Source organism: Perissodus microlepis, chromosome 12 (genome assembly GCF_051167445.1).
Source record: "Perissodus microlepis isolate ML-2025 ecotype Zambia chromosome 12, ASM5116744v1, whole genome shotgun sequence".
Taxonomy (NCBI): Eukaryota; Metazoa; Chordata; class Actinopteri; order Cichliformes; family Cichlidae; genus Perissodus; species Perissodus microlepis.
The window spans coordinates 19,858,528-19,881,263 of record NC_140472.1 but is presented as its reverse complement, the minus strand read 5'-3'; the positions used below and the strand labels follow the sequence as shown (position 1 = coordinate 19,881,263).

The 22,736-nt window shown below is 39.9% G+C and overlaps 3 protein-coding genes across 6 annotated transcripts; 1 reads left to right on the top strand and 2 right to left on the bottom strand.

Annotated features, from left to right (window-relative positions):
• Positions 1–56: 56 nt before the first annotated feature.
• psmd9 (proteasome 26S subunit, non-ATPase 9) lies at positions 57–3,379 on the bottom strand. Of its 2 annotated transcripts, none has more exons than XM_084946586.1 (6): positions 3,201–3,379; positions 3,018–3,114; positions 1,591–1,784; positions 1,382–1,483; positions 1,044–1,132; positions 57–419 (listed from the first exon to the last, which is right to left on the bottom strand). In XM_084946586.1, the coding sequence occupies exons 1-6, from the start codon at positions 3,324–3,326 to the stop codon at positions 392–394; spliced, it is 636 nt and encodes a 211-aa protein (XP_084802712.1). In that variant the 5' UTR covers positions 3,327–3,379; the 3' UTR covers positions 57–391. The 2 variants fall into 2 exon arrangements, with proteins under 2 accessions (XP_084802712.1, XP_084802711.1); XM_084946585.1 differs by having other exon boundaries at positions 3,018–3,117; positions 3,201–3,378.
• Positions 3,380–4,558: 1,179 nt separating this feature from the next.
• Positions 4,559–9,641, bottom strand: LOC146376217 (rab5 GDP/GTP exchange factor-like). 3 transcript variants are annotated; one of them, XM_084945436.1, is made up of 9 exons: positions 9,393–9,641; positions 8,004–8,180; positions 7,677–7,804; positions 6,835–6,986; positions 6,684–6,753; positions 6,466–6,601; positions 6,240–6,334; positions 5,682–5,938; positions 4,559–5,586 (listed from the first exon to the last, which is right to left on the bottom strand). In XM_084945436.1, the coding sequence occupies exons 2-9, from the start codon at positions 8,159–8,161 to the stop codon at positions 5,200–5,202; spliced, it is 1,383 nt and encodes a 460-aa protein (XP_084801562.1). In that variant the 5' UTR covers positions 8,162–8,180; positions 9,393–9,641; the 3' UTR covers positions 4,559–5,199. The 3 variants fall into 3 exon arrangements, with proteins under 3 accessions (XP_084801562.1, XP_084801561.1, XP_084801563.1); XM_084945435.1 differs by having other exon boundaries at positions 8,004–8,177; XM_084945437.1 differs by lacking the exon at positions 9,393–9,641 and having other exon boundaries at positions 7,677–7,842; positions 8,004–8,102.
• Positions 9,642–9,683: 42 nt separating this feature from the next.
• On the top strand, positions 9,684–22,511 carry cfap251 (cilia and flagella associated protein 251). The gene is made up of 20 exons (XM_084945432.1): positions 9,684–10,917; positions 11,023–11,163; positions 11,337–11,446; positions 11,534–11,642; positions 13,514–13,594; positions 13,688–13,765; positions 13,855–13,896; positions 13,997–14,217; positions 14,312–14,485; positions 15,336–15,586; positions 15,685–15,836; positions 15,969–16,145; positions 16,263–16,447; positions 16,535–16,649; positions 16,820–16,983; positions 17,085–17,175; positions 21,227–21,370; positions 21,445–21,673; positions 21,793–21,900; positions 21,994–22,511. Exons 1-20 carry the CDS (start codon positions 10,723–10,725, stop codon positions 22,119–22,121), a joined length of 2,895 nt encoding a protein of 964 aa, XP_084801558.1. The 5' UTR covers positions 9,684–10,722; the 3' UTR covers positions 22,122–22,511.
• The last annotated feature ends 225 nt before the right edge of the window (positions 22,512–22,736 follow it).

Sequence of the window (22,736 nt, the reverse complement as noted above, 5' to 3'; positions counted from 1 at the left end):
TAATAGTGCTGTCTCCATCATCGTAATTTCAGAAAGGTTTGAGTGTTTTTTCTCCACAGAGTTCAAAATAAGCCTTTATTAACAGAGTACTGCAAATCAGACATGTTCTCACAGTCAGCTCACCATCACTTCAGATAAATAAGTGTCCAGCTGTGCTCCCAACAGGAAATCAAACCCTCAACACTGAACACCATAAAGCTGCTTTTTAAACACACAGAAATCTAATCAAGGTTCAGCTCCACACTCAGTAAACTCAGCATGACTTCTTGAACAGAGGTGCTTTATTTTCATACATCCTGTTCTGAAAACTGGAATAAGGGATATTGTTCCAAGTTCCCATAAAGTAGTGAAAAGGCCAGAGAGAGTTTTCAAACTTTAAGTGTTATGGTGATCATCGCTGAACTGGAACGATGTTACATCTGAAAAATACAAAAATCAAGAATAACTTTTTACTTCTTATGGACATGATATAATGAATTTTAAGTATGTGTACTAAAAAGTGTTTTACTAGTGTCACTACATGGCAAATTGTAGAAATAATATGCCAAGAAACAATTTTTCAGCATTTTCTTGTCATTGAGGGCATCACTTGTTTTTGTTTCCAAATATCTATTAATCTCCAAACTCGTACAACTCAGGAGCTGCATCCTCTGAAGGTGTGTACTACATAGGACACAAAGCCCACACTGAGCTGCAACTGTGATAGCAGCAGAGGTAGAGTAGTATATTTTTGAGGGATATGAGGGTGAGAGAATAAACCACAGTATTTCAGATGATGCAAGAAAATTAATTATTCATTCATTTTTAAATTTGAAAACTTCTCACAGCCCCGAGCAGGTGTTGGATTTTATATCCAGTAAAAATTTAGAATGGCATTTTCCCAGATGATGTGATAGGACACAAACTTAGTTGGCAGCATAGAAATGGGAGAGACTTTGCTACAGTGCTGCAACACTGTCAGCCTTTAAAGGATGCATCCCCTGAGCTGGGGGAGAGCTTTAGTCTATATCAAACATGTCATTTTGCCACAGCCGTGCACTCACCCCAGCAAACCTCTGCCTGACCACCGCTGTGGAGTCAGGCTCATCTGAACTTTCTGGCCAGCCCGGATCACTGAGACGTGCAATGGTTTCTGCAGAGGAATGTCAAATTACAGTTTGCAGACTCAAATAACAACAAGGGAGATGCTTTTAAGAAACAAAAACAAAAAATCAAAACATTGCATTCTCTCATTATGACAAAGTTAAATACAAATGAAATTATATGCAAAGTATGACTTCTTATGCATCACAAGCTTCATGCATCAACAAAAATAAACTGTAATGGAATATTAAGAAATGAAGTTTGATTAATTGCCCGTTGAGTTTTCTGTGGTTCTTACCCCTTCACTGTGTTGCACCACAGAAGCAATATTCTGGAGGTTCTGAAAGTTCCCTGAGTTCACAGAACCAAACTTGATCAATTCATCACCGACTCGGAGCCCCTTTTAAAAGAAACAATCACTAAAATTATAGGAGAAACCCCCCCCCAACAATGTTTTGCAGTACAAACTGAAAACAGCTGCTAGCTACAAAAGTTCACATCACTCACAGCTCCACAGGCAGGTGATCCCTCTGTCACAGCATCAACCTGTGCAAAAGGTGGAGGCAGCGTAATCTGATGTTCCATCGCCTCCTCCTGGGCTTCTGCCTCATCCTGTTCCCGCTTGGCTTTCTCTCGAGCATGCAACTTGTGTAGGGCTTCTTCTATCTCCGCCATGATGGCCTTGTGATCGTTCTGTAAACCTGAGTATAGAATAAATATCTTAATAGGGTTAAAACCAATCTGAAATCAAAGAAATATAATAAATAATAAGTATACATTAAAACATTAAATAACATATTAAGTAAACAAAAATATATAATATACACCCAATAGCCACTTTGTTGAAGACATCTGTTCAACTGCTTGTAAATGCAAATACCTAATCAGCCAATAACATGGCAGCAGCTACACTGAATGTAGCAGGGAGGCTGGTCTGAGTCTTTTAGAATCTGCTGAGATTTTCTCAACCAACCATCTCTAGGGTTTACAGAGACTGGTCAGAAAAACAGAAAATGTCCAGTAAGTGGCAGTTCTCCGGGTGAAAATACTTTGCTGATGTCAGAGGTCAGATGAGAATGGCTTCGAGCTAATAGGAAGGCAACAGTAACTCAAATAACCACTCATTTAAGCTATGCTGGAGTATCTCTGAACTCACAACATCTGGAACATTGAAACATATGAGCTACAGCAACAGAAGACCACACAAGGCGCTACACCTGTCAACTAAGAACAAGAAACTACAGCTACAATCGGGAGGGGCTCATCAAAATCAAACAACAGAAGATTGGAAAAATGTTTCCTGGTCTGATGAGTTTTTCATTTCTACTGCAACAAAAGCACGAATCCACTGCATCAGCAGTTCAAGTAGATTATGGTGGTGTAATGGTGTTGGGGATATTTTCTTGGTCCACTCTGGGTCCTTAGTACTGAGTGAGCATCATTTAAACTTCCCACCCTACCAGAGTATTGTTGCTGAACATGTTCATCCCATTTTTAGCACCTTGTTGAATCTATGCATTGAAGCATTAATGCAGCTCTGAAGGCAAAGGTGGGTGCAGTCTGGTGTACACTCTGGCAAGTGTATTACATCTTAGAAAAATAAACGGCATTTAAAATGCTTACTACATGTATTAAAACCAAATAGAATTATCTGTTGGTGTCATCTTTAAAATCTTTTAGTGACCATTAACATGTACTTTTGTTTCATCATGCCTTGGGAACGTAGTTATCTGAAATACTACTTTAACTTTTAAAAACGCACCGCACACGTGGTGTGTGCGTAAATTATGAGATATCAGTTTGTGCTTTGATAGCATACATCAGTTTTTCTGCCACACAACATAAAGAGACCATTATCTGCCACACAGTCAAACACGACATGCGTGTCTCCAGCTGTCAGGGAAACCACTGAAAGCAAACAAACTGCTGCTCACATGAAATGTTGTGCCTAGCCGTCCTAATCTGGTACAGATTAACATCTGCTCGTGGGTAACCCTCCGCATCCACCAAAGAGTCTTCAACTCCGACCCCCTGCTGTAAATAAAAGACGATTAAAAAAAACTTACTGTGACTTAGCTTTGTGCTACGTTTTGCTAATAATATGGTCGCCGACTTACGTCTTGTAGGACATCGTAATACGCCTTTATCTGCTCTTCAATTTCATCTTTCTTCTTGATGAGGTTTTTAACATCATCCATTGTTATTTCGGAGTTTCCAGGAATGTTTTCATCTGTCATCTTCATGGCTGCTCCAACTAGTGCTTCCGGTGTAACGCCTGTTTCTTCTTCGCTTGTCTTTATTTGGCAGTAAAGCGCTCCGCTGCCCCTCAATGATTTGCTCGTTGTACGAAAACATTTTAGACTATCTTTAAACTGGTATTACTGCCAACAGCACAAATAATAATGAAATTATTGTTGGTCATTGTTATGTTGTCCAAAACAACTACAGCCGAAAAGCGCAGAATTAGAATGAAATAACTAATAATTTAAATGACACATATAGAATTTCTAAAACTACCTAAACTGGAACATTTAAACTTTGGCTTATATTTTTTATACTCCAGTGGAAAACACGTTCACCACTGGGTTCCATCAGTACAAAGACCAAATAAAAAACTTCCGACATCTCATACACAACAGTGATCAATGATTCTTCCTTTTGTGCATCTCTCAGCTCAGATGTTTTTGTCCTCTACCTGCTTCCATCTGAGAAGCAGAGCTGTAAGCTCTCGGGGCCCTCTTCTGTTGAACAAGCTCGTTTGGTTTGGGAGAGAAACACCCTCTCTATTTTTAAGATTAGGTTTAAAACTCTCCTTTTTGATATAGCTCATTGTTTATATGTTTATATGCGACTTTACTCTTAGTTATTATGCCGAGACTCTCTTCCACTCGACTGAAGATCTAGATTAGGCAACAATATTCACACAAAAAAATTAGGTCAACTTATTGCCTGTATATCCTGAATGACTAGGACCCCGCCCCCTCCTGATGATGCAGTAATGCTGGTTGTAAATAACAGTTTTGAAGTTGCAAGAGATTATCACTATTCTGCCCTCACCAAAACTAAACAAAATATTAGTGTGAGGCTTTTTTGAGTACTTTATTTTTCCTGTATACCAATTTATTTGTTTTCCAAAAGAGCTACTAACAGTTTTTTTTTATCATATAAGATGCAGACAGTTATTGCTACTAGAATCTCAGCATGAATTTGAAACCTTTCAGTTTTCCATTTATATGATAAAGTTTTGTTATTTTTAAACTTTTTTTTTTATTTAAAAAAAAAAAAAAAAAAAAGCTTTTAATGGAAATTAGTAAAGGAGGACCAGGTTTGGACTATCAGTTAGTCATTGGACTAAGTCATTTCAACATCTGACACCTGTCTGACTTTCCAAAAAGCCAAGTTTCTAAACTTCTCTGTTGGCAATATGGCAAATAATCATCGGCTTTAGTGAAGGAAAACACCCAAACACATTACATTCAATCATGTGTCACCTTTAATATATTAGATACATACAATCACAGATCTTTAGATGAAGCCCTTGGATTTTTTTCAGAAATCTTTCTAGAGCTGTAAACAACGTGCAGCTTGTGCATGCTAAACATTTTTTGCACCCACGTGCTGAGAACAAATACACAGCTTTCACAAATACACCCCTGACTTTTAGTCAAGAACAGTCACACCAACTTGTCCTGTAGCCTACTTTGGAATTTCAGAGCAGCATACATAAAGGCACAATGGTATAAAACTATTCAAAATTATCATAGTGAATAAGTATCGTAAAGTGTTTGTTCTACATCTGTAAGTGCTGTGTACCCTGAGTGCTTAAATGGTACATATGAGATCTCTTATTGGAAAATGGAATGTGATTTATTGGCTCAATGCTTAATTGCGCAAATAATTTGGACTAAAGTCATTAAAACCTCTGTGAACGTTGTGTTACTGCATGCATAAAGTTTCCTTCATCTTCAGCTGGCTTACAAATGCCCTACTCCTGCATTGGGAGCATGTGCAAATGTGGCACTGGAAAGTACGCTTCATTTGTCCTGCAGCCTACAAATGTTAGTGCTGACGATTAAATAAAGTCAAGTGCCAGATTAGCTCTATTAATAGAAATGCCTAACAGCCTGTTTCCCTCAAACCTCCGTCTTGATCCTCAAGCACCAGCACTGACTCCTCCTTATTATCCTGAGTGGACAACAAAACCTCCTTCTGAGCAGTTATCTCCTTCTGAGCCAGGACAAATTGGCTTCTGGTCTCGTCCAGCTGTGAATGAACTTCTTGCACCCACTTTTGTAGCTGCGCATTGAGAGCATCCATACCTTGGTCCAGCTTCTCCTGCCTGCCTTTGAGGTCTTCTAGCAGGTTCTGTGTGTCACTGATCACCTGCTGCCTCCTGTTTAATGCACAGGGAGTACGCTGACCCAGCATGTAGCCTTCAAACTCTTCTGGACTGAGGCTGAGTGCTGGCCCATCCAGCTTTTCAATGAAGGCCACAGCACAGGACTAAATAAAGAGATGCGGACACCCGTATGAGTTATTAACAGGTCTAACAACACCCTGTGGTGTATGATGGGTGAGGAACTTTTCAGTCAACTCACCAAATTTGTGAAATAGTAGCCGCTCTCTCCTGCCATCAGACTGTGAGGGAGCCCAAAACGAATCACGTATTGCATGTTGGAGTGGAGGCGAGGTGGATTGGCCTTCAGCACCACGTAAACCAGGCTTGACAAGAAGTCATCAGCATTAGCAGGCTCACTGTTTGAGCGAGAAAGGGCTTCGAAGACATGCTGGCTGCATTTGGAAACGCACGCGAGTTTGTCTTGAGGTGCTCGTTTGGCATCCATTTCGATTATGGCTGTGGGAAAAATAAAAGCTGGAACTCATTTCAAATGTTATGACACTGACAAAATATGCCTCCCTTTATCATTAAAGTAACAGTTTTTCATTTTGGGAAATGCACTTTTTCTTTTCTTATGTCAGGGAGTTAAATACGAGGCTGCAGTTGGCAAGCCTGGACCCGTACACAGGTAATATGTTACCAGCATCAAAGTTGCTCATGACATGAATCTTTTGATGCAATTTTTAAATAAGAAAGCAAACAAATGCATTTCCCACCATGTCAAACTGCTCATTTAAGTATTGAGATTTTAAATCACCAGTTATAGCAGGCAGAAAGGGGTCGCCTGTGACAGAGACCTTTTCATCAGGAAAAGGTACACCTAGCATCTGCGGCGTAACCCAGTTCAAAGAACTGCAAATAAGAGACATTAGTTATAAAAAACAAAAACACAAAACTTCTAATCCTGACTTTTAACTCAGGATTAGAAGTTTGGGTTTTTTTTCCATGATGGGTAAAACCAAAACAAAACACAGCTGATGTACCGGATCCTTCTCTGGAGAGCCAGGTCCTTCTGTTCATCATCACAGCTGTCATGGCAGAAAACCCATTTGTGCAGCCGTGTCATTATTAACTTCTCTACATGCTCCATTATCTGAGTGACCTGAGCTTCAGGAAAACCTGAAAACATAAACAGCGATTTAAAAGCCACTTTAAATACAAATATTGTATCATACACAGTTTGGAACAGATCTGTACTCACTGCTAAAATATTCAGCAAAAGACTGATAAAAATCCTGCACGAGGTCTGACTGCTTCTGCACCGGCAGATCCTGCAAAGATGACGTGAATCGATGATCAGGATGCCTCTAGCTCGTGACATAATTGTCGTGTTAGATGCTTAAACTGCTTACATGGTATGCCTCCATTGTGTTGAGAAAAGCTGTACAGCGGGACTGCAAGCGCTGGGAAGGAGGACTCCGAAGTATCTTTAGGAAACCAGTGAAGTCTCCAGGCTCAAGGTTTTCGTAGGCTTTTAACACATTTGCACGGCTTTCAGAAGACTCTGGAGGGACAAATAGTCAAAAGGTGAAGAGGCAGCAAAATCCAAACAGATAGCCAGATAATCTAATCCAGGGGTGAGGGAACTCTAGGCCTCAAGCGCCAGTGTCCTGCAGGTTTTAGATGTGTCCTTGATCCAACACAGCTATATAATATGGGTAAATTACATCCTTAACATGTCTTGAGGTTCTCCAGAGGCCTGGTAATACTATATATAGTATATAGGTATGTATAATTTGGATGTGTACAAAAGACCAAAACAGTATATATAGTGCATTCTGGTTCAGCAGAAGGTATGGTGGATGTTTATGTACAGTGATTATTAGTAAAGTCTGTTGCCTTATTCTCTGCATTTTGCTGGGTTTTTTTTCTTACAGACAGCAAAAATACTGAGTGAAGGTTAAAACTTTTACCTTCATGGACTTAATGACAATGTTTAGAGGAAGAATTCTGGCTTTCTATTCAGAGGAGCTGGGTAGTATTAAGTTATTCTTCTTTTTGAGTATGTCAGAGAGACAGGATTGCAGAAAAAAAGTAAAAAGGGCCACCTTGGTTGGTGTGACAGAGGAGGATGCTTGGACAAGGTGAAATGGAGGAAGCTGATCTGCTGTGGCAACCTCAAATGGGGCTAGCTGCTGTAACTGGCTGTTGACCTAATAATGACTTTAAGAAAACCACGAAACTAAAGTTTTACCTTGAGGTTTTGGAGGCGATGGGCTGCCCCAGAACAGTCTTCTCACTGTGTTAATTCGACGACCTTTCTCAATGTTTTTCTTCTCCTCAAATTTGGAGAATGTGGGGAGCGTTCCATCACTGCGCGGTCTATGAGGAATGAAAGGATTAGACATCTCTGTCCCGAGCTGTGAGACAGAAAACAAATGGAAGGTCTCTCTATCTGTATTTAGACTGATGCGTTATACCCTCACATATCCAGATGTCATATTAAAGGGCAGTATTCTCACATACATTTTCAATATACTTTAACATAATGTGCAAACGTAACAGCGTGAATAAAGTTTACCTAATTTCTTCTCTCGGGGTTCCAGCGGCCCGTGCTCTCTCTCTCCAGCACTTGGAGCACAAACCCTGCCATGCTGGGTTTCCATAGTAACCACAGGCGTTCTTACAGAGCAGCTCCTCCTGAGAAACTCTGATTCCTCTCTGTTTATCCATCCACATGTCTTTTATATGCTACCTGCTGGACATACAATTCAGCTTTAGAGCACAAAAAAAGTAAAGTTCCACTATACTTATCATCATAATTATTATTATACTTAACTACTCAATATTTGTCTTATAAAAAATGTCAGTAATTTTAAAGAAAGTTCAGTTGTGTGTTTGAAACTATAGCCTGGTTATGCGTACCATAGCCCAACACCCTGTGAAAATAAAAAAAACAAAAACTCAACCAAGTCTCATTTTATGATTCTGGATGACCACATAATGTCAGAATTGCAGTGACGCAAAGAACATTAAACTGAACAACTAAAACTGACAAATATAAGATTGGAAAAATGTCCAAATTCCATTTTGGCACAGGGTCAGAAAACATTAATGCATGGATCCATCTTGCCTTGTATCAATTGTTCAGGCTGGTGGTGCTGTGCAAACTTTGAACCTTAGTGCTGACTAAGCATTGCTTAAACACCACAGCATAACTGAGTATTGTTGCTCACCACTTCCATCCCTCTATGACCACAGTGTTCCTATCTTCTGATGGGACAGACAACACACCATTTCACAAAGCTCAAATCATCACAAACTGGTTTACTGAACACGACAATGCGTTCACTGTACTTGAGTGGGCTCCACAGTCACCAGATCTCAATCTAATAAAGCACCTTTGGGATGTGATGGAACGGGAGATTCACATCACAGATGTGCAGCTGACAAATCTGCAGCAACAGTGTGATGCTGTCATGTCAATATGGACAAAAATCTCTGCGTAATGCTTCCGGTTCAATGCTGAATCTATAGCGTGAAGCATTAAGGCCAATCTGATTGCAAAAGGGAATCCAACCCGACACTAGCAAGGTCTACTTAAAGTGTCCAGTGAGTGGAAAATATCCTAAAATATCCTAGTATCCTAAGACGTCTTATACATTTCTATGGCGCTGAGAGTTAACTAACTTTTTCGGCAGTATCGAGTACTATTGCAAAAAGCTATAGCCTCGTGGTAACATTTTATTCAAAACTTTTCAATGAAGGCATAATGTCTAATACCCGAGTGTATAAGAGTTGGGTGTTAGCCGTTAGCATCTCAAGCTGGAGCGGCTGACTGTCAGCTGAGGGGGATTGGCGACAAGAACCGCTGGCTAATGCTAATGCTAGTACCAACTAAAAGCGAGTGACCAGTCAATCATTAAATCAGTCACCAAAACCTCGTTTTAAACACAACCGTCAGTCTCACCTGTCAGCTGATAAAACCATTACCAGCCCCAGCTGTTATCTTATCAAAGCGCTCCTTTACTTTCTGGAGTCGTCACAGTCATAAACGCTTCATAATGATAACGAGAACCTTTCAGACCTCGGTTGAAGACATTTAGTAAGAAAAAACGAAAGGCTAAGAACAGGTAGCAAACATTAATAACGCCCAGTAGCACGAAACAGAACCAGAAAGTCCGCCGCTTCTAAAGCCGTGCAACCGGAAAAACCATCCAGAAGGAAACCGTGAAAGTACAGGTATTTGGACACCGCGTCGACCCTTCAAAGTAAAAGCTTTATATATACCGAGCATTTGTAGATTTCAAAATAAAACATCATTTTGGTTAATGCGATCTCGAATTATTATAGTTAATAACCACATAATCTTGTCTATCGTGGCTTTTATCTTTAAAAAAAAAATACATAATCAAATAATGGAATAATTGTCAACTAATTAAAATTACAAAAAATATTTAAATACATAATTATTTTATTTAAAAACATATTTAATCATGTCACTATTTGATTAAATATGATACAGTGCATCGTGAGTTTATTTTATCTGTCAACCTCACAGATCATAAATGTCAGGGGGCAGGGCTAAGTGAACTGGTTTGTGTTTGTATAAAACAAGCAGCGGTTAGTAGATCACCCACAGAGCTTTCCAAACCAAATCTGTCCCATAAGGGCATATATGACAGCTTTGACCACTCAGTTTTTATTGGGTTTCTTGCATGGAGCACTGTTCAGAACCTGTGATACATCAATTAGAACTGGAGCAACTATAATAATTTTTATTTCATAATTTTTTAAAGGCAATTGAATTTTTTTTTGTTGACAATTGTTTTCATTGGAATGTCTATACTAAACTTATTTAGGACATTCCTGGCTTACTATGAGCACCAAAGAAAGTACAATGTTTATTTTTTTTGACAGTAATTATCCTATAAGTAATGTAACAATTACAATAAATAAACATATTAAATGACCAGAAAGATCCTCCTGGTGTTTTCATATCGAAAGGAAAGCATTTCCCCCCACCTTTAATGCTTTCGAGTGCTTTTGTGACTATCATGCTTTTAATTTGAAAAGGCTCATCCGTTGATCTTCTGTAACTAGGCAACGAAACGCTTCCCTCCAAGTAGCAGCTAGACAGAACAGACGAAAACCTTTGGTAGGAATAAAATTAAAAAGAGCAAATATCGAATAGAGCTTAAATGTGTTGTTTTTCTGTTACTATTTGGCCTACAGTTAATTTAGGGCAAGGATAATAAGGAGAAGGCTTATATGAGTACCAAAAGGTAAGGTTAATCATAATGGAGCCACCCACAAGCTATGAAGCTGAAAAGCACCCAGTAGTGGGACAAGAACAGGACAGGGGAGAAGCAGGTAAGGATAAAGAAAAGGAAAACTCTGACATACCAAGGAGGACTGGGCAGTCTCAAGTCTACACTGCAACTAGAGACACACTTTTCTCAAAGAAGACAACTGATGCTGAAGCACATGTACTGGTAAGTATGTCCCAATCAGTGTTTATATTTGAGTGTAATTTGAAAGTATTTGTCTGTTTTACTTCACATATTCTTGGCAATACCCTAAACCTGTCCTTCATCCAGTCACTAGATTTCATCTGTGGCATGAGCCCTGCTCTTCCCGTTTTCACTCTGCAAGACCAGGATGAGCTGGTTTTGCTCTATGCTGCGGCTCATGTTGGGATTATTTACAATCACACCTCAAAGTCCCGGCACATGCTTAAGGTAAAAATCACTTCAGCTTTTTGAACAATGTAAGAGTAAGTCATTGCTTTAAGTTGCAATAAACAGTCTGAGAAATCAGATCATGTTAGCCTGGGTTTTCATGTTAAATGTTCACAGTATATGTCTTTTCATAACAGGTGTGCAGATTTATATATTCTCGTTAATGTCTTCAGGGGCACTCCCACTCCATTTCATCTATGTGTGTGAGTGAAGACAGACGCTGGATTGCAACAGCAGACCGGGGACCAAATGGCATGGTGATCATATGGGACTCCTACTCTGGGTATCTCTTCATTCTTCACACATTGAGGCATTTTCACTGCATTAACCTTGCTCTCAATGGTAACCACCTATTTGATAAATGTTACAGTATTCCTGTGAACACGTTGTTTGACTGTCACCCTGACGCCGGTGTCATAGCAATAGCGTTTTCAAGCGACACAAAACATCTGGCAACACTTGGGACAGAAGAATTTCAAGTAAGTATGGCAGCTCAGGGCTGTCACAATATCAAATTTCCACCGAGCTATTGTGCTGGCAAAAAATACAAATAAAAAATAAATCACTGTAATCATAATATGTGTATGGAAAATAAAAAATGATAGCAGCATCAGTAAAATGTATCTAAATTAATCGCTCTTTTTTAAATTTGTTTTTCTAATATTTCAATGAAACTGCATTTTAGTCATTTTAGGTCATTTTTTTAAGAGTCATATCACCATGTGGGATTGGCAGTCATATGGAAAAGAAGGTTTCGCAGGATGGTTTCTGTGAAAAAATAAGTACACCCCATGAATTGGTGGCTTTTAGAACCACCTTTAGTAGCAATAACCATTTTCTGTATGACTTTATCAGTCTCTTGCATTATTGTGGAAAACTTATGACATTGAGGTTTGTGGCTATTCATTTATTCACCACTCTCTTAAGGTCCCAGCACAGCATTTTAATCAGGTTGAGGTCTGGAGTCTGACTAAAAACTTTGACCAAACTTTGACATTATGACCTAAAATCTCCACTTAGGTCTCATCTGTCCAAAGAACATTGTTACATAAGTCTTGTGATTTGTTCGGATGCAACTTTGCAAAACTAACCTGTTTTGCCATGTTCTTGTTAGAAGAGAAGAGGCTTTATCATGACAGCCCTTCTAGACCAGCCATAGTTGATCAGTCTTTTTCTAATTTTCTAAATATAGCATTTATCATGCAAACCAAGGACTTTAGAGTCTCCGATGTAGCTCTTGGGTTTTTTTGCAGTTTCTCTGAGCAGGGGTGGATTTGCTGAGACATCCATTCCTGGGAAGACTGTGAGACTGTATTAATACAAACCTAACCTGAAAGTTCCAGACCAGCAAACTGCCAAAACTTCTCCTGTTATAGAGGTGCTCACACTTGATGAGGATCAGTTAATCAAAAGCATTTGATAAGCATATAGTTTACAGCAAAGATTATTAGATTAGATTTACATTTCATATTATATCTATATTTCTACATTTATCTGTCTATATTTATATAATATCTCTATCATCACCTGGCTGCTAAAGCAGTAAGTGTGCACTTTTTCACATGACTGTAGCTGGTCAAAACAAGTTATAGCGCATGCAAGGTCTCCCTTTTAGTAAAATTTTAATACCAGACTAATCTTCTAGCCCTGTTATTTCCTGGTCAAAAGAAATGTCTAATATAGTCAAATTTCAACATTTGTAAGTATAGACTGTGAAATGTTGACAGTTTGGCCATATCGCAATAATGAAACAATTTTAGTGAAAAAGTGAACCAAATAGTGCAATTTTTGACCCCCTCCTATGCAATCATGAGGCGTGTAGCTCAGAGAATGCTGCTGATGTGGAAGGTAACATTTTGTATGGCTTATTTAAATATACTGCAGCTATTACACAAAAAAAGCTGATTCTGAGGATGTTTTGTGAGAGGGAGCAATTGATAACTTTGCACATTGTATGCTGTTCTTTTCACACAAAATGGTGTAAGTCAGTTATTTAACCAGAATTGTCCAAACGTATACAAAATTACAATTACATAGTTATTTATACTATTATCACATTTTATTTTACATATAACAGTTACACTGACACCCACAGTTTAGATACACCTAAAAAGAAAAGAAGTTACTGCTGAGATTATGAAACATGCTCTTCACGAAAAGGGAAATTTTATATTAAGCAACACTTCCTGGTCTTAGAAACACTCACATACAAACACAACAGGATTCTCTTTCAAATATGTATATATTTGAATTTTATTTTTGAATTTGGTAGGTCAAACAGTGCCTGTATGGTAAAAGCAAACTTTTCATGAACTGACAATCTGCTTAAATTATATGGCGATCTTTTCAGCGTGTGTGCATTTGGGACTGGACCAATGAATCAGAACAGCCTTTGTGGTTTACCGAGCTCAATCCTAAATATGGTTTTCAGGTAAATATGCTTTCTCAGTATGTGAATAGCACCATTGCTTTATGGAAACGGCACTGTGGTGAACAGATGTTGAAGTGTTAAGCTGTTTTTCAGGATTACATCATGTTTAGGCTGAAGAATAGCTCTCAGCTGCTCAGCAGCAGTGAAAGTCATGTGTTATTCTACAGCAGCGTGAGTTCAGCTGTTCAGTATTTTTTTTTAAAAGTGTAGTACAACTGTTATGTATTTATTGTGATAGTGATAGACTCATCCTTTTTCAGGCAAGTGGAAGTCTGCAGTACACTGACCTGAAGTTCAAGAAGGTGAAGATAATCTTCTAAATTTGAAGTTGTTATTAAACTGTCTGTCTCATTATGTAACTGAATATATTGATTTGTGTTCTGGTGTGTTTTGCCATTACAGTTCAATAAGGAAACCAGTGGTGCTGCTGAATTTACTTCGGACTGCTCTGAAAATTTTGGTGTGGCAAATATGTCTCTCAGTCGGTCTGTGTTTCACTGGGAAGAGCCTAAGATCTTAATAGCCTCTGGAGGGGGTGTTGTTGAGTGGCTTGTGAAAGAAGACACGGCCAATCGAATCAACCTCCAGCAACACCAAATCACTGTTCTGGCCGTCACCGACAGGTGGGCACAGCAAGAAATATTGTCTGTTGTTGCATGTGAGTTGTGACCTGCATTTACCGGTTCCTAATCTATCTTTGTCTGTATGCTTGCACAGCTGCATCGTAACTTGCAATACTGAAAGCCACATCTGCTTTTACAATGGCAAATTCACCCTGCTCGCTTGGTACACTGAATTAAATCTGGATGCCATTGTTTCTATTTCATTTTCCAAAGAGTGGATAAGGAGGCAGCAGGAGTACAGACTGGATTCCAAACCCTTAATTACCAGGTATACAAATTTACTCTACTACAGTGTTCAGCCTAAAGAGCCACTGAACCAGTAGATCAGACTTTTACTGGCCATAAAAGAGACACCAGCCGATTACTTTCTATACTCAAGTACATAGCAAATATTATTGGTAGATTTATATTTTATATTATAAATCTAAAGCTTGATGCACTGTAGTAACCACTGCTTCCCTTTTTAGATTCAGCTCTGTACGTTGCAGGTACCATTGCTAGAGAGAGATGGATTTATTTCTGTCAGCACTCAGCAAAAATACAAGATAGACAGACAGCTTCTATTTTACCTACTTCTCCTTGAAGTAGTTTGAGTATGAGTATGAGTTTGTGGTACTGCTATGTTTAACAAACTTGTGGTGGACAGGAGCAGACAAAACTGTGGCTTATTTTAAAAAACAGCTGAAAAATTCATCAGTTTAGACAGGCGTTTGGGTAATGTTCTTGTGTAATATGTTTTTTTTTTTTTTGTCTGATGTATTTTTACATTCCCTGTAAAGTACTTTGTAACAGATTCCTGGCTTTAAAAGTGCTATGTAAATAAATTTTACTTACTTACTTTACTTACAAAAAGTTCACTTTTCTTCTTTTAATTTATGTGCAGAGGTAGTTTAAAGAGATTAAAAGAAAATAATAGTGAGCATCCATTCATGTTCACAGAGGAATTGATCTGTGCTGGCCAATCAACATAGGCCACACACTTTTTTACTGGCTCAAAGCCATCAGGACACTTGTTATGTTGAACCCGATACTATATCTTCACGCTGAACTGTTTTACACAGCATAATGAAAATACAGATTATACATTTTTAGGCAAGCTGACCTGTCTTTTTCTGCAGGAACTTCACTGTGACCACTGTCAGTCACAGAGTTGTGCATGTGAACGCAGAGAGCCTCATCACTCGAATTGTGCTGGACGAGGATTATGAGCCTATACATGCACTGACATGCCACCCCAGTCAGTCAGCTGTGGTCACTGGCAACCACGGAGGCATTTTAGAAATGTGGGACTACAGCAGCAAAGTACGCAGTGGTAGAAAGGTCTTTAAGACAGAGAAGCAGATTCAGTGTGTCACATTTGACCCTAAAGGTAAGGTCAGACTATGTTTAAAAAGAAAAGTGCTTCCATATCCTCAGTGTGTAAAAGCTGCTGTTAGATTTTGTTTGTCACATTTCATTTCTAAACAGGATTATATCTGGCTGTTGGTTTTGCAAGTGGAGCTGTTCACATACTGAATGCCAGAACCTTAGAGACTGAACAAGAGGAAGCTTTACATTACACCAAAGACAGCATCCAACTCATCACCTTCTCCTCAGACTCAAAATATCTCGCCACTGCGGTGAGTGAGAGAACTGTGTGGATTGGAATTTGTTATAATGTATTGAGTTTTGTTAGAGCTGTTATTGTTACAGAAACATTTTGTTGTTGTTGTTGTTGTTGTGAGATGATTTATGATTTGCGCGTCTGTCAGGATGCTGGAAAAGCAGTGTCAGTGTTTCACTTGATCACCAAAGAAGGCTCTTTACCTCAGTGGATGCATTTGGGTAGGATCCACTCTCACTACAAGCCCATCAAAGATCTTCTTTTTGGGGTTCACCTGGACAGCACCCAACCCAGACTACTCTCTCTGGGAATGGACTGCCAACTGGTTAGTCTACCTGGTCTAAGTTGCAACACTCTTGTCTACTTTAGTGTTTTCTGCAGCTGTTTTTGACACGATAATTGTACACGCAAATCTCTGTGCTTGTGTGGAACTGAATAAAAGGTGGAGTACGACCTGGAGAACAGCAGCGTGGACCGGCTTGTCATCTTAAGCTCGGAGCGCATTGAGCAAAGCGGCGTGCCAATGTGCATGACTTGGTATCCTCCCCTAACGGCAGAGCAGTTTCTCCTCATCATCACAGATCAATATAAGATGAGGCTTTTCAACAGCACAACAAAGATGTGCAGGTCTGCAAAATACTGTAACAAGATCAGTCAGATGTTGTGTCACAGCAAAATACTCACGCATCTCTATTACATGTTTTACAAAAACAGAAAAACCCTTCAAGGCCCAACATATGGCTCTCCAATTAAAAAGATAGTTGTTCTTCCCAAGTCTGAAAAAGCTGATACAAACTCATATTACCTGGTGTTCATCACAATGGAAAAGGTCAGTGTTTGCAGTATTTTACTGACAAATGTTTGACTTTCACTTCCACCAAATGGTGTGTCTTGTTTAAATTCCTGCAGTCGAGTTTTTTGTGTCTTTCTTTTCTCTGATCAAATTGTCATCACATTGACAGTGATACTGTCATGAAGAGTATTTTGTATTTTCTTTAGTTGGGTCTCCAGATTCTGCCACTGGATGGGAACCCCTACAAGTCGAATGCTTTGATCTGCCATTCAGCAGGAGTGTCTGCGTTTGCCTGCTCCTATGATGGCAGATTCATTTTCACTGCAGGAGGAGCAGACTGCACAGTCCTCTCATGGGAAATAAACTTGAAGTATGTTTTTTTTCTAAATAGCAACCTTGTAATCAGTCGAAATGAAAGAGCAGTATAATGATGTTTCCTGAAATCTGTCTCCTTTCCTGTGATGAATGTAGTGTGCTTGAGGCAGCAGCCGCTTTGGGCGGAAAGGACATGGTACCTTTTTACAATCTCTTAGAGGGAGGACGAGATGACAAGTTCTACAGAGTGAGTAAAAATTTTCCTTTTTCTGCTGAGCTTTAAGTAAACAAGCATAGCATTATTCAGATTTTTTTAGACTGAAACTTGTTAGAGGCACACTTACTCAAGTGCTTGTTAATGCAAATATATCAGCTTGGATATGGCAGCAGTGTATGTAGACATGGTCAAGATGATGGTGAAGGCACCCTGCTGAAGGCCAAACTGAGCATCAGAATGGGGAAAAAGGTGATTTAAGTAACTTTGAACGTGGCATGGTTGTTAGTGCCAGATGGGCTCATCTGAGTTTTTCAAAAACTGCTGCTCGGCGAGTATTTTCCCACACAACCAATTCTACGGTTCACAGAGACTAAATACCCAGTGAGCGGCAGTTCTCTGGGGAAAAAATGTGTTGCTGATTTCCTGAGTCAGAGGAGAATATCAATACTGCTTTGACCTGACAGAAAGGCAACAGTAACTTAAATGACCACTTCTTGCAACGAACGTATGCAGAAGATTAACTCTTTGAAGCAGATGGGCTACAGCAGGACATCCCAATCATCTCCCAGTGTCACAGTGGATTAGGTCAGGAGACAACTGAGGAAGCTTCGCCCCAGGAAGGCAGCAGGCCCAGACAAGGTGTGTCTGAGGATGCTAAAGGTGTGTGCTGCTGAACTTGGGGAGCCGGTACAACGGGTCTTCAATCTCAGTCTGCGACTGGAGAGAGTGCCCGCCCTATGGAAGACATCCTGCATCATCCCGGTCCCCAAAAGGAACCGGCCCAATGAGCTGAATGACTTCCGACCGGTGGCACTGATGTCACATCTTATGAAGACTCTAGAGCGGTTCTTCCTCAACCTCCTCCGACCACAGGTACAACATGCCCAAGACCCACTACAGTTTGCATACAAGGCGGATGTTGGAGTGGAGGATGCCATCCTGTACCTCCTACATAGAGCCCACTCACACCTGGACAAGGGAAAAGGCACGGTCAGGATCCTGTTTCTTGACTTTTCCAGTGCCTTTAATACCATCCGGCCCTGCCTGCTTCAGGAAAAATTAAACAGGATGCAGGTGGACCCCTGCCTGGTCACTTGGATCTCCGACTACCTCACTGACAGACCACAGTACGTCAGGCTGAAGGACATCATGTCTGACACTGTGGTCAGCAGCACAGGAGCACCACAGGGAACTGTGCTGTCCCCTCTTCTCTTCACCCTGTACACCTCTGACTTCTGCTACAACTCTGAATTATGCCATATTCAGAAGTTTGCAGACGACACAGCCATCGTGAGGTGTATCTGGGATGATCAGGAAGAGGAGTACAGAAGTCTGGTGAGGAATTTCGTCACATGGAGTCACACAAACCACCTGCAACTCAACACCTCAAAGACCAAGGAACTGGTTGTGGACTTCGGGAGGTCCAGAGCAGGTCCACTGCCGGTTCAGATAGAGGGAGAGGAGGTGGAGGTGGTCAACAAGTACAAGTATCTCGGGCTGTGGGTGGACAACAAACTGGACTGGTCATGCAACACAGAGCACCTGTATAAAAAAGCCTAAAGCCGACTGTACTTCCTCAGGAGGCTGAGGTCTTTTAACATCTGCAGGAAGCTACTGAGGATGTTTTACCAGTCGGTGGTTGCTGGAGTACTTTTCTATGCTGTGGTGTGCTGGGGGAGCAGCACAGCAAAGAAGGACTCATCCAGGCTGGAAAAACTGATCAGGAAGGCTGGCTCTGTGGTCGGCATGAAGCTGGACACTCTGGTGACAGTGGCAGAGAAAAGGACACTAAAAATTGTGGACAATGCTGGGCATCCTCTGCACACGGCCATAAACAACCAGAGGAGTCTATTCAGTGACAGGTTGCTTCTCCCAAAGACAAGAACCAACAGACTTAAAAAAAAAACAAACCCTCCTTTGTCCCACACGCCATCAAACTGTTTAACTCCTCTCTGGAGGGGAAACAGGAGGACAAAGGAGGGGGGAACAACTAAGATGTAGTGCCTCTTCACTGTGCAATACTTTTTGTTAATAACCAACGGTGCAATAGACTTCAATACTTGAAATGTGCAATTCCCTTGTATTCTTATTCCTATTTATTCTATTTATCCCTTTTGTATATGCTTTATTTATATATGTCTCTGTATTTATATATGTGTATTCTGCTCACATTCTGTAACTTATGTCAGTGCTGTGGTATTTGGAAACCGAATTTCCCAGAGGAACCCACCTGAGGGATTAATAAAGTTTTATCTTATCTTATCTCTCTTATCTTATCTTACAGCAGCTAAAAACCACACCGGGTGCCACTTCTGTCTGCTAAGAACAGGAAATTGAAGCCACAATTCACACAAGCTCACCAAAATTGGACAGGGAAGAAAAAACATCTGATGTCTAATGAGTCTCAGGCAGATGAGTCTGTAACAATCATATCGTAAACATCAAAGCATGGATTATCCTGTCTTGTATCGGTGGTTCAGTTTGGTGGTGATGGTTTAATGCTCAGCTGAGCACCAACCGACTCCACTCTGCCATCTATTCAGCAGTATGTGGACTATAAAACATGGGATAATAAAACTCTTGACCATCTATATGCAGGAATGCATACAAAGCCCCCGCCCTGCCCCCAGTAGGTATTTCAGACAACAACCTGGTCCTGTTAAGATCTCAATATGTCCCTGCTCTTCAAAGACTCCATGTTGCCATGAAGTCTGTGATGAGGTGGATTCAGGAAGCTTGCGAAGTTCTGCTCCATACTCCCCTTCGACAATGCAGAGTCGGACAAGCCACATGGGGATGACATCATCAGAATCGTGGATTGTATCACAAGTTATATAAATTTCTGCAAGGATACCATTGTCCTAAACAGCATGCCCGATGTTTACCTAAGAATAAACCCTGGATCACCATTGACCTGAAAGCCCTAATGAATGAAAAAAGAGGGTTTTCAGTTCAGGAAATAAGAACGAGCAAAAAAGGATACAGTACTGGACCCCCTGTTGCCCCTCCCCACACAGCATCAATCTTAACACCTCATCAGCCATCAAACGTTCTTCCATTTTGTGTTCCTCTGCCATGTCAGCGAGAGACAGGAAGTCACTAAACAAACTGCTCTCAATCATCCGCTCCACATTACAGAGGGACCAGAGCTCATTCTCCCTCAGATTTAGTGCTACCATAAAGAATGCTACAGGAAATAATTCCCACAGTCCTTTATATAACTCTACCATAACTCTTCTTTTTGTGACAGGTGAACACACCTGTCAGGATATAAAGAAAAATTCCAAACACATTTACACACTTTTTGCACTACCTCAGATTACAATAACTTCACTATGGCCCTATGGTACTTTTAGTTTTAACTTTCAGCAGTTCTGAAAGCAAAAAGTGGTCCAACATGGACGATCAACATGTAACTAATAAAGTGCCCAGGGAATGTCCACTGGCATTAATGGCATTATATAATATGGTATTTTGTGCACCCAAAACTACAATACATGTATGTATTTGTTTGATCTCTGGTTTTTAAGCACCTTAATATAAATGTATTTTTTTTAATTCACGGAGCTCTGTTGTTAAATTTTTATGTATTAATTCTCCTCCTTTTACTTACTAATTTTTTCTTTTTAAATTGTGTTTATTTCATTGAGCTATTCTTTTTTTTTTTTTTTAAACCTACATGACCTACACAATAATTTCCCAACATTCCCCAAAAAAGTTTATTTAATCTAATGGACTTAGATTTATGAATTTCATTGTGTTTTTAATTCTGTTGGTTCTCAGAGAGAAAGGCATATGTGCATGAATTTCGCTTATTTAATTGAAATTTTCTTTAAAAAATATGAGCCTACACTTTTTTTATGCATGGCTATACAAAATGAATTTACAGAGAAGTATATATAAAAAAAAATATGGCAACTATTTTGGACACTCGCAACTGAAGACCAATGCACATGGCCACGCATAAAATGTATTTCTAAATAGTACAAGAAAATAAGATAAGTCCTCGCCCTAGTACAAGTTTTAAAACTGTTGTTTACTGTGACATTTTAATCAGTAATGGGAGTTCTTCTGTCTTTAGGAGATGGAGGACTTTTTTTATTACTGCCAAGTCCATCATCAAGGCGTGGACTCGATGGAGAAACGACAAGTGTCTTGCAAAATCCCCTTGTCAGAGGTTTCCTCTCTCATGAGAGCTTTGGGGTACTATCCTACTGAACAAGAGGTAAATTCAGTGAAACTAAAACCGGCACTTAATCTCAACCCTTTAATAACAGTTAAACATATTTCCTTCACCAGATAGAAGACATGCAAAATGAAGTTAAGTTCAGTAAGTATGCCGAAACAGGAAAATATGTAAATGACATTGACCTGGAGGAATTTATCAAGCTGTATGTCAACCACCGGCCGGCCTTCAGCATCTCTAGCAGTGATCTGGTTAGAGCTTTTTGGGCCCTTGGGAATGTTGACAGCACAGGACAGCCCGTCCTACAGAGACAAGAGCTGATAGAACTTCTACAGGTTCGAGGTAACGAGAATGATTGGTCAGCATCTTACTGGTTATAAATCTTAATCCTATGGTCCATGTTTTATTGTCAGTTTTTATTGGCTCATCCAACACGTTTGTTATTTTGATATTAAACCCAGGAGAACACATGACAGAGGAAGAGGTGGTGGAGTGTTTCACTGCTCTTTTAGGCCTCGATGATGTGGAGGAGGAGGAGGAAGAAGGAGGGGGACTATCTGAACCTAAAAGTGTGTAATGCAACAACACATACTTCCAAGTCATTGCCAAAAAATTCACATAAATGCTGAGAATAAAATCTTTTTTTCTGTGCATGTACTCAGGTGGACATTCAGAGTATACACTGGACTCTGTGATCCCAAGTGAGATATCTGTGGAGACATTCACGGGTCAGATCCTGGGCTTCACGTCCTCAGCAGAGCAGAGCAGCAAGTCTTCCCCTCCAGAGTGATGAACCAAAAACGTCTGCCTGAGAATCTGTGTTTATGACGAGGTTTTAGCTCTGCTTGTCTGTTTAAAGACCAGCAGTATTACTGTAACATGTTATTAACAGAAGGTAGAGTGTAATCTGTGTTTAGCTTAAAATATAAAACATTATATCTTATACTAATACAAAAAGTCAGTTAAGCAGTAGAGAGTTTTTTTTCTGTTGATATTTGAGTGTTTCTGATGACAATCGCTTCCACATGTTAAATGTAGAAAATGCATTATAATAAAGGAAGATTTAAAACAAGTCTTGTTCTCTTTTATCAGCCGCTCCCTTCATAGGTCGCCACAGCGGATCATCTGGCTTCCTAGGATCTTCTGTCAAATCATCCTGCTGCATGTCCTCCTTCGCCACACCCACGGATCTTCTCTGAGGTCTTCCTCTTTTCTTTCTACCTTGCAGCTCAATATTCTAAAGCCCTTTTTCTGATATATCACCTATCCTCGCCAAACCATCTCAGACTTGTTTCTCTAACCTTGTCTCTAAACCACTAAACCCGATCCTTAAATTAAAGATATTTTCACAAATCACAAGTGTGATCATTCGTCTTTCCTCGCTGCAGAAACGTGCCTGTGGCTG